This window comes from Marmota marmota, unplaced genomic scaffold (genome assembly GCF_001458135.2).
Source record: "Marmota marmota marmota unplaced genomic scaffold, marMar, whole genome shotgun sequence".
Classification (NCBI taxonomy): Eukaryota; Metazoa; Chordata; class Mammalia; order Rodentia; family Sciuridae; genus Marmota; species Marmota marmota.
In genome coordinates this window covers 1,070,287-1,082,458 of record NW_025999891.1, presented here as the reverse complement: position 1 = coordinate 1,082,458, position 12,172 = coordinate 1,070,287, and the positions used below count along the sequence as shown (strand labels likewise).

Sequence of the window (12,172 nt, the reverse complement as noted above, 5' to 3'; positions counted from 1 at the left end):
CCCCCCCCCCCCACGAGTGATATCAGAAATTATGGTACAAATAAGACCTCTACCCTCCCCCTTTTTAAAAATATTTTTTAGTTATAGATGGACACAATTTTATTTATTTATTTTTATGTGGTGCTGAGGATCAAACCCAGGGCCCCACACATGCTAGGCAAATGCTCCACTAGGCGAATGCTTCACTAGGAGCTACAACCCCAGCCCCCCTTACCCAATCCATTTTTAAGAGATACTATATATATCCTAAATCAAGAAAAAGACTGAATGTTTCTTTCACCAACTGGCTATGAATAGTGCTTTCCATTATGAGAGGGGGATTCCCCTACACTCATCACAAAAGTAAATAGGGACCACACACAACCTTAATTTGTCCACACTCTACCCTTTTGCTACATTATTACCTGCCATCCCCCTCTCCCCTGACTCAAGTCACTTGGGAGAATTCTGACCCTTCTTCCAATTCTCTCTCACTTCTGTTACTCTACTGGTCTCAGATATGATTCACAGATCACCTTCCTCATCAAATAGCAGACTGTTCAGAGTGAGAAGATAAAAAATTCTTGCATTGTCTGTCCAGATAATTTTTAATGTCTTCTGACAGGAGAATGGTGGACACTTGAGTCTGAGGTGTGATTTGCCAGCTGTGCTAGCTTGTTTAAGTTACTTAACCTTTCTGACACACTTCTCATCTACGAAACAGGAAACAAAATATCTGTCTAGTCTTGTCTCAAGAGAACTGACAGAAGGATCAGATGGATACACATATGTAGTAACTATAAAGTATCATCATGTATTATCAGGGTTGCTGCTGCTGTCATTATTGGTTACAGTCTTAAAAACTATTATTCTTTCCCTTATGAATTCAACATGCAGTATATACCTGCCTGAGGCCTGTGCCTACCCCAACCCCTCCCCTTCAAAATACACATTTAGAACTGTACTTCCCGGAAAAGATTCTTTAAAAGAAATAGCTGGGCATGGTGGCGCATGCCCATAGTTCTAGGTACTTGGGAGGCTGAGGCTAGGAGGACTGCAAGTTCAAGACAAGCCTGGGAAATTTACAGAGACCCTGCCTCAAAATAAAAAATATTTGGGTATGTCACTCAGTGGTAGTGGCAATCTGAACTCAATCCCAAGTACTGGAAGGAAAACAAAAACAAACAAACAAAAAGAGGTAGCTGAAAGCCCTGCTGCCAAAATTCCCCCCAGTGTTTCTTCTTCAAACTAAGTCCATCCAGGGGTTAAAAATAAATAAATAAATTCAAATAATATGGCAACAGAAATAAAATATAGCTCACAATAGCCACTGGGCAACAGTGGGATAGTGCACCTCTGCATTCCACACAAAACCAGCCAGGAACACCAAACCACATTTTCATTTTGGGGGAAAAAAAAAAAAAGCCCACTTCTTCAACAGATATAATAAGGGGCTAAGTTTCCTAGGACGACTGAATTTTCTCATTTCTTTAGCTTTTCATAACTTTTCTTCTTCTCCTTCAGACTAATGTAGTAAAATTCATTATGGAAACAAGAAGGACCCAAGAACTAAAAAATTAGAAAGACAGGTAGGTCACTTTTTACACTTTTTTTTCTTTTCCAGGGAACCACCTCTAGAACCATGGTTCACTACAGAAGAAAAGAAGTCTATGCTAAGCAGCCTGTGGGCAGTTCTCTCTCACTCATAAGGACAGTCTGGCCTGCCTTCCAAAGTCTAACTTATTCTGACCTTGAATCTGTTTCTCACAAAATTCATTGGCCACACCAGCTCTATTAATTTACCTGTGGAGTCCTAAAAATGTGGGCCAAGGTAGCACTGAATACCAGCAAAAATCTACTTATGGATCCTTGTGGAGAAAGAGACACAGAAGAAGGAATGAGAATGACAGTTTACACAGCTAACCTCAAGCCTAACCCCTTATGAAAGGTGGATTTCCTGTACAACTGTTCTGACAAGCAGAGGATTAAGCACTTCATACATTCTGCTTCGGTAAGAAACTCAGACAGAAGTGAATTGCCACAAGGGAGCAAACTGCTTTTCTGTGAGGTCTCCAAAGTTATTGCAGGCTGGACAACAAATTCTGGCTGTGAACAAAATTATCAACTAGAGTCACCTCCCATTCATAACAATGGCATGTAGAATTTCACACCTACAGGTTAAAGCTCTATCAGGCCCATGTAAACAGCTACAGCTGTCTATCATCCTGAAACACAGGGCACTCTGTCCTGCAATTCAGGATTACAAATACCACAAAAAGCAAGCATAAATGATCATGAAAGGAAAGCTAGTCAAACTCTACCTCAATTCTGGCCCCTAAATGTTCCCTCAGAGCAGGCAATACCAAGGACACACACAAGAACTATCTCTTGGGTGCCCTCTTGCTGCTACTAGGGCTTTTCTGCAAGGCTTAAATGGAGACATACTCTATGAACTGGTAGAAGAGGAAAAAGAAGAGGCCAAGGGCACAGAAAAGGGAAGTTAATTCCAGTGGTGGCCAATGAGTAACATCCAATGATTTATAGGAAGTATAATCCAATAATACAGTAAAATAAAACAGTATGCCTGAGATGGTTTTGATTCCAGAAATTATAAAAACTTTTTTTTTTTTAAAGAGAGAGACTAAAAGGGGAAGAGAAAAAGAGGAGGAAGCCAGATTGGAGCAAATTGGGCACAGATGGGGGATGCAACAGAGTTTCAGTGATGCCCTACACCACAAATGTTGCTTCAATTATTCCTCTTCAAGAAACTAGAGTTTTATTTCCTCAAATTATGGAATTTTTAAAAAATTAAAATTCTTGGAGTGCTTGTGGTTTAGATCAACCAGTTTACCCTCCAGCATCAACATCAGCCAATCACATGGCTACTGAAGTGTTAAATACTGAGGAACATGGAGAAGGTCCTTTCTCCCTTCAGGGTAGGGATGCCTTGGAGAGATTACCAATTGTGACATCACCTTGGGAACCACCTATCTCACCAACAGCCTTGGACACTGGCCAAATAAAGGAACACACTGCTTACTAGAGCTGGCTTTTCCACAGCTGTGAGCTTCCTCATCCATGCATTAAACAAATACTGAATGCCTAATAAATATCAGGCCCCATGCTGGGGCTCCCAAACATCCCTTGTCCTATCCCTCAAATTTTTCTGTCACAAACTATCTCAAAGAAATAAAGGTCTTCCCATCAATATTCCCGAACCCATGAGTGTGAAGATCACTACTGAGACCTGAAAGCTTAGTTGGCTAAATGATATAAAATAACCCATTTCCCCCAAATGAATGGGAAAGGAGGAGAATCTGACCTCACAACTTCTGTCTCCACAAACAGGGTTGGCTCCAAGACCATAACCTAGAAAAAGGAGAAAGATGCCATTCTCTCCCTACCACCTAACTTTTTGCTCCATTTTGCCTTCTGTAGCATCTAAGACTTTTAAACAGCTTTATGTTCACAAGGAAAGCATAAGTGAAAAGTAATCACTCTAATGTATTAATAACAATATGATTTCTATCTCTGGACTACTGATATTGTGAAAAGAAATAACTATACAAGGGTGCCACTGAATAATTAAAAAAAAAAAAAAGAATGATTCATGAAAGCATTAAAGTCATTAGGAGGACAAACTTTTTAAAGTAAGGACTTCTCTGTTGCTCTCCAAATCATATTCCTAACTCCACATCTATGAGGAAGGCTCAGGCACAGACTGAAAGGATCTGGACTTTCTTGTGGGCCAAAAGATCACCTCTGCTTCAGTCTGGAATGCTCTCCTGCACAGAGTCCAGGAATTGACATATGCAAACACCCACCCAAAAGGATACGTCCAAGAAGAAATAGAAAGAAAAATGATGGCCCAGATGTTCTGTAACTTGTAGTGACTGCCAAATCACCATAGACCCCAAGCACCTGGGAGGGCCAGGAAGCATCAGGTCTTGCTTCCTGGTTTCAGACAGCCAGGGACCATGGCTGGGTGGCGACTTTGATAGCATGCAGACTGGCCTTTAGAAGGGCACTGGCTGACGGGACTTGGGGGCTGAACACACAGGGCAGATTTATCACTTCCTTACTCATAAAAATGTGATTCAAACTGCTGCTGATTAGTGAAGGATTTAAATCTCTACCCTCTCCCCAACCCCCTTCCCTCTCCACCCCCGGCACAGATGCTGCTACTCAGCCACAACACCCCCTTCTTGCCACTGTCCGTGCAAGCACAGCACAGGGGCCCAGAGAAGATGACTCATGTGCTGGGAAATGGAAAAGTGCATCTTCCCACCAACCAGCCCTGCTGAGTGCTCTGCTCACCCCTCTCCCAATGGCAGCCCACACAGTGGGGTCTGGACGGCTGCCTCAGCTGCACACCGGGTACTTGGCAGCATGTCCACAGAGCTCTGTGTCCTAGCTGAGTGTTATATCCTGCGGCCTGGGCTGTTTTTCAGAAACACCCTTGGAGACTCTGACCACCTCAACTCAGGCTCCTCCTGCCTTTAGAGGTAAGAGTCCAGACAAGGACAGGAATAAAGACTCAGGTCACAAGAATAGGCTTTTTAACATGTCATTCCTAGCTAAAGGGTCCTCCTTATGACCAATCAGGAGATAGTCTAAGAAAAGTACCCTGGCCTTAAATAGAGGAACCACCTGTTTCTATTTTTGTATTCACCTTCCTTCTACCTGTATTTTCTTTACTTTTAATTAAAAACAGCTACAAGAAAAGGACTCACTGGTGGCCCATGAAAAGGCCTAAGTATTCCTTTCCATGGAGCAAAAACTACTAAAAACCGTTGCTCCATAGGCAAGGGCTGCAGTTCCTTCACATTCCTATCTATAGAGGCTGCAGGTCATTTGATGCTAAACAATAATCTCGGCAGCAGCAAGTGACAGGTAGAACTTGAACTTGGTGGGTTGTTTTGGTAGGAAAGAGGAAACTGCATAGGAAGGCACCTCAGGAGGCCTCACATCAGAGTCCAGTGAGTTTCTGTCTTGGTAGCACAATCTCCCTCCCCTTTGGATTTCATAACTTCACCAGGACAGCACTTTAGAAACTTTATTTCCTTCTTCCTGGAAACCAGCACTGCTCCTCAGGACACCATGCTTCCTCACCATTTAAACAAATAGCTGTCTCAGGAATAATTAGCCAAGTTCAAAAGGCTCCTAAGCTTCTGCATCATATTTTCTGTGGGGAATTCTAAATACTGTAGCAGGCAGTCTGAGAGGACAAAGTCCTCTGGGATTCAGAAGTGATTAAAAACCCAGGCAGACTAGCTCAGAACCTTGCCGAGACCCAAAAGAAACCCTGTTTCCAGGGGAAGTGTGGCATACTCACTCATCAGAGAAGAAATTCCCCACCATCAGAAAGTTGAGAATAACCCCTTAATACAAATGGAAAGGGAAATAAATCAAGTTCAGGACAAGAAAAAGCTCTGAGAAAAGATGTAACAAGAAAGCCAGCAGCACTTTGTCCAGAAACACCAGATCTACTTTACAATAGAGTCTCCATGGGGCGATTTCCACTTCCTGGCATTTCAGATAATAACCTTCTAGCCCTGAGACCAAGTACTCTGTCCATGCTCTGAAATTATTCCTTGGCAGCATGAATCAAATGCTGCAAAGAAACACACAAAATAATGTCACCCCACATTGCATATTTCCATCAAGTCAAACCACATCATCCTTACCTAAGTGAGGTGGAAGGAAAGGAAGGGATCCTGGTAATATCCTTCAACTGTGACCTGGTCATCAGAACATTTAAAAACCCAACCAATCTGCCCCTCCTTCCTCCCCTCCCCCAACCCCTATCAAAAAAAAAAACCCAAAAAGTGTTCAGAAAAGCACTTCAGAATGCACATCAGTATACTAGCCAAATTCTGGGTCTGGCGGTTTTTGTGCTTCCAGATTTGAGTCACCAAAGCTCATCAATTCTCTGTTCTTATTCTCTGGCAGGATCCCACAAGGGATATCCCATAGGGAACTAGACTTTTCCATATTGAACAAACAGGGTACATGCGTCCAGAAACAGCTATTCCCAATCCCTGCCAAGCTTATGGTCTCTGCAATGAAACATTTCAGCAATGCCTCTCCCCTGGGAGAGGCTCTGGGTCTGCAGCCTCCAAGAGGCCTTGCTGCTGCCTTTAGCATAGCCAGATGTGCAACAGCATCTCTGGGATTGCAAATTAAGCTCTACACCCATGATTCCCTCCTCCTATCCCACCCAAGCACTAGAGAGTCTTATTGATTTTGGAGAGTAAACTAAAGATCTGAAAGGCAACTGAGGGGTAGGGGCAGAGTATCTGTGTTTGGCAGGGGCAAGGGTAGGGATAACGTAGCATAGGAAAGAAGCTAGACTGTCTAGATGAAGTAACTGGGTGTTCCTTACCTTTCAACTGAGAGTTATGTACAGCAAACATGTTGATGGTCATAAGCTGCAGCATGCGGGTACTTCCAATAGGAGATGGGCTATGTTGTAGCAACACTTGGAACTCCTTGAGGACCTTCTCAGCCACTGCAGGGAATGTCTCCATCCTGCAAATACAGGGAGCCCAAAAGTGAGATTCATCCCCAACAGCACTTGGAGAGACCACCCCTCATCCCCTGGGAGCCAACAATTAATGCCTAGGATGTTTTTTTGGTACTTTCACAAAACTTCCTGGTATCCTGCAATTCTGAACAGATTTTTAAGAAAAAAGAATAAAGTGTTCAGGGTTTGGAGATGGAACCAACTCAATTCTTGGGTAAATTGCTATGAGTTATTATGCTTTGGTATGCTATTTCCTAACCCCTGGCAAGAACTGAATTCAAGCTGACATAAAAGTTTCTTTCTGAAACAATGAGTTTTTCTAAATTGTGAACAAATTTCCTTTAAGCTCTAACAAACACCTATGTATCCCCCAAACTCTCTGGTATAAAAACTTTATAAGAGTCACACAAAGCTAAAGATTCTTTACGTAAGGATTTACTTCAAGAAATCACATAGAAGGGCATGGTGGCATATGCTTGTGAGGCTGAAGCTAGAGGATCACAAGTTTAAACTCAGCCTCAGCAACTTAGCAAGGATCTAAGCAACTCAGTGAGACCTTGTCTAAATAAAATACTAAAAAAGGGCTAGGGATATGGCATGTGGCTCAGTGGTTGAGTGCCCCTGAGTTTAATCCCTGGTACCAAAAAAAAAAAAAAAAAAGAGTTATGCTGTTGTCTCCTTAGGTACTATCATACTAATTGCCCTACCTAAGATCCCAAATTTCCCCTTGAAGAGCCCCTAGACCTAGGGCTCCAATGATCTATTTCAGCCCTTCCTGTGTTGCCATCCTCCTCCCTCTTACAAGCCTCTGCTCATCAGGGTCTGTATGTTTTCAGGCCAGTGGAAATATAATGCCCTGGCCAACTGCCACTCCCAATACAGGAAGAGCCTGTAATGCAGAGAGGCAGAAATCTAGCCTGTGACCTAGGGCTCCTAAGGAGAGGTCATTCAAACCACTGCTTGCCAAATGTGGCCACTGGATCCTAAACAGTGGTGCATGCCTAGAGCTCCTCTGGCAACAGGAACAAACCACAGCTGAAGTCCTCCAAAATAAAAAGCAAACTCAAACTTGGTGCTAGGGAAAGAAACAAGGCATATGGGCCTTAGGGCAATACTGAACAATCCGTGGTCAGCAAAGTATCTTTTATCCACCCTCACCCCACCACCATCACCAAACAAACTGCTTGTGGTACAGAGGGGTGGGGTGGGGAACAGCTCCAGGCTAGATTAATAAATAGCTTCTGGAAAGCCACAGGGAAGGGAATCCTTCACAAAAGACACAAAACAAGTCCCAGAGAAAGGTGCTGCTAGTTTCACCCCAACCTTGGACCTTTCCCTCTTGAGTAGTAGTACCCTCCCCAGATTAGAAAACCCAGAGCTTTCTTGAATCTTGGCAACCTTCATTCCTTGCCCTTGGATGGCAACTCCTATTGCTGACCCTCTGGTGCCCAGAAGTCATGCCACAGCTATGGGTCAATTACAGTTTACATTCCAGTTCCCTTCTCTGCTGAGCTGTCCTCATTTCCATTGGCACAAAACACACCATGCATTTGCTTTTCTCCCCCACATACCATTTCAAGTGCCCCCCTCAAAATAAAGCAAAACAAAACTTATTTCTCTCTAAAAAGTTTCAGAGCCGCTAAAACTCTTGGTAGATTTGGAATGGCTGAGAGTGATATGTTTGGGGCTGGATTGGATCCATTTTTCCCCATGGGCTGTAACAAAGGTTTCATTTTAAATCCTGACACTGTGCAGCACTCTTTCTGGTTGGAGGTGGGGAGGGGGGCTAGCACTTCTCATTACGAGAAGAGCAGAGTTCACTCTGCTTGAAAAGCAGCCACACTGGGCAAGTTTCAGACCCATGTGTCTCCGTGTTGAAAGGCAGTAGAGAGCCAGCACAGAACGACAGAAGAGTCACGTGGGACAGTCTTGCTTCGAAGCTGAAGCCATGTCTGAGGAAGCCTCTTCCCTGGGATGGGAATTGAAACAGATTCATTAACACTCCCTGGGTCAGACTAAAGTCTCAACCGAGTGCAGGTCAAATGTCCACATTTTTTTTTTTTTTAAATCCTCTCTTCTTTCCTTCTGACCAGTACAACAGGTTTAAAACAAAAGAAAAAAAAATCAAATGCATAAGGATGTAGGTTAGAGTAATGTCACATGTGAGATATGAAGGAAGATGGATCTAGACAAAATCAGCCTTGTTAAGCAATCAAAGAAGGAAACAAAGACAAAAGTCTCCATCTCAGAGCTCAATAATGAGACTTCTGGTTCCCAGTTTTGCAACTAAAATCCTATCTGATTTTGGCCTCATACTACCTGTAAGTAGTTTATGCCTTTCTCTTTGAGAAATAATCTTTGCTTTACCCCTAATAATTGAGAAATACATAATTTTTATTTGGAAAAACCCAAAAAATAAAATTACATGTTTTCGTGAACATATATCTAAGTAAGTAAATGTAGTTAGAAGGTCCTGAAGAATACATAACCTAATGTCAAGTTTTATCTCTTTGGAAGCACAAAATTAGGGCTGTATTGAAAGAAATCTTAGCCTTAGTTGTCATGTTATATTTTTATAAGAATTTATAAATATTACTTAAGTAATAATTATAAAATTTAAACCAAGAAGAAGAAAAAACTGCATCAGCAGCAATAAAGAAGAAAAAGCATCACAACATGTCATTTATGGTAGTAAAAACTTGGAAGCAACCTAAAATGCCCAACAATAACAGTGTTGCACATTCACACATAGACTATTATTTTTTAAAAGGTGCATTATAGGGGCTGGGGTTTTGGCTCAGCAGTAGAGCACTCGCCTGGCACGTGCAGGTTTGATCCTCAGCACCACATAAAATTAAAATAAAGGTATTGTGTCCAACTAAAAACAGCTAAACAACAAAATATTTTTTAAAAAGGTGCATTACATTTTTAAGCATGTGGGGAAAACTTCAACATACAGTTAATGAAAATAATATTTAGAAAACAACTTAAGGGCTGGGGTTGTGGCTCAGTGGTAAAGCGTTCACCTAGCACATGCGGGACCCTGGGTTCGATCCTCAGCACCATGTAACAATAAGTAAATAAAATAAAGGTACTGTTTCCAACTACAACTAAAAAATAAATATTAAAAAAGTACATAATTGTGTATGTATGATACACAGAAAAAAAGACCCAAGAAATACATACCAAATGTTAAAAATGGATAGTTATATATGGGTAGTAAGAATATGAGTAATTTTTATTTCTTCTTTTTGCTATGTTTTCTTGATATTTTACAGCATAAACTGTATAATAAGGGGAAAAAAATTCCCCAACAATGAACAGCTCTTACTTTTGTGTTTAAAAACATTTGTTAGTTTTAAAAATAAATTAAGAGGTCTGGGGTTGTAGCTCAGTGGTATAGTGCTTGCCTTGCACATGTGAGACACTGGGTTTGATCCTTAGCACCACATAAAATAAATAAATAAAATAAAGGTACTGTGTTCACCTACAACTAAAAAAAAATTTTTTTTAAATAAGATACAAACATTACATTTTTAAAAATTCAAAGTCCAAAATAAATATATCAGTCTTTGAATTCCAAGAGAGCTTGAAGCTGTGCAAATAGCATGACCAGGCAAGAAAGTAAAAGCCAAAGTGGTAACTTTAACCAAAGCAATAATGGGAAGCAAAATTATTCCATTTGTCACAAATCAAGAGCCCAGAGGCTGCCAGTTTCCCACTCTCTTTCAGTGGAGGCCAAGTATAGGTCTGATTTACCTCTCACCAGGAAAGCATCTAGCAGGAGCCACCTGGAATCCTGAACAATTCCTCTTCCTGAGTCCATGAAGACTCCATCCCTATTCTTTAAAAGCTTAGAAGATATGATCATTTTCAGGACATGCATTTCACTGACTTAAGTGACTGGCTTGTGAAGTGATCTCTAGAGACACCTTGTCTCATTTGAATGGCAGTTTTAAGAAACCAATCTTTCAGACACAATGGGAACCCAGACTCCAGAGTGACTCAGACAATGACTAACCACACAGGACCCAACCCCTCAGATACTCAGGAACACAGCTGGGCTAAACAATATTCTCTACAGAAAAAAATCAGGCTTCCTAACTTTTCTCAATCAATTTCTCAATTTTTTTTAAACACTAAACAAAACAAGAGCAACCCAGGAGCAAAATAAACAAACAAACAAAAACTAAGCTGTGTAACAGAGTGGAAATGAGAGGAAACACGTAGTGCTACAGAAATAAGAACTAGAAGGGACCTCAGAGATCATCTATTTAAACCACTGATAAAGAAACTGAAGGTCTCAGGTTTGACTTATTTTCTACTCTTGAGGTCTTGTAACTAGTGAGTGGTAAAAAACTCTTTTTGATATTTTATCTCATTAAAGTTCTCAGCCTCCTGTCAGCTGATGCTAAGAGTAAGCAGACTTGTTTTGGCACACAGTAGGCATTCATTTATATACTGATGCACCATGGATCACCAAGCACAGAGAAGACCAAAACTGGAGCAACCGCTTTGAAGCAACAGCGCTGACTTCAGCTGCTCCCTATTACAATCTCCTCAGTCTTAATTCGTTTTCACGCCTCCCACATTTCACATCTTCTTGGTAATTAGGCAACAGTCCATGATGTTGAATATGGCTTGGGATCACTGCTGTTCTAGTCTTACAGACTTCTATACTTTTCTTTTTTAACAATAGAAATGTCATTGCTATTTTTGCCTTCCTGAATAAATTTGCAGCTCAATTCTCTTTTACCTACAAGACAGCGTAAGTGGAATATTCTTCAAGGGTCTGAAGAATGCTCAGAATTGATATATACTTTCCTCACTGAAAACTCATCTTTTATAAAAGTGAAACTGAAATGACTTTGTCTTTTGACAACAGAATGTTATATGCAGGAATGGAAGAGTTCCTAAATAATCTGAACCACAGTAAACCGCCACAGACAAATGAGATAATCTATTCCTTTTTAAAGGTCTCCGGGGAAGGAAATTCTCAAACATCTTCCCTCTGTGAAATGTTCTTACACATAACCCATATCTCTCCAGCTGCACCATAAGCCTATTTCTCTTACTGTCATCCCATAAAAATCAAGGCTATCTGGTTATGAGTCTTTTACTTTTAAACACAGTTAGGGTACCTTACAACTAACTCTATCTTTTTTTTTTTAACCTTAGTGTTTTGTTTTTGTTTCTCAGCACTGGGGATTGGACCAAGAGCCTTGAACATGCTAGGAAAGTGCTCTATCACTGAGCTACATCCCCAGCTACTTGCCTTAGTGTTTTAAGATTAATTTTTCTTCCCAAATCTCATTTTCCAGCATTTCAATCATTATTGTCCCTAACTTCTTCCAGAATATCTATGTTTAAATTTAAGAATTTTGAGTTGGGCGCAGGGGCGCACACCTGTAATCCCAGCAGCTCAGGAGGCGAAGGCAGGAGAATCGCAAATTCAAAGCCATCCTCAGCAAAATCGAGGCGCTAAGCAACTCAGTGAGACCCTGTCTCTAAATAAAATACAAAATAGGGCTTGGGATGTGGCTCAGTGGGTCGAGTGCTCTTGAGTTCAATCCCTAGTACCCAAAACAAAGAATTCTGAAAGAGGGAATAAAGGTCTAATTAAAAATCTGATTAAATATATAGAAGATCAAGAGATAAGGAGTAACA

At 41.2% G+C, this 12,172-nt stretch overlaps 1 protein-coding gene across 5 annotated transcripts in view; it reads right to left on the bottom strand.

Moving 5' to 3' along the window:
* The window catches only part of Smg6 (SMG6 nonsense mediated mRNA decay factor), a 226,473-nt gene that overhangs the window by 156,017 nt on the left and 58,284 nt on the right, over window positions 1–12,172 (bottom strand). For all 5 annotated transcript variants that reach the window (XM_015500986.2, XM_048792891.1, XM_048792899.1 and 2 more), the window contains one exon: window positions 6,365–6,510. In XM_015500986.2, the coding sequence (XP_015356472.1) occupies window positions 6,365–6,510 (146 nt within the window). The remainder of the gene's footprint in view (window positions 1–6,364; window positions 6,511–12,172) is intronic.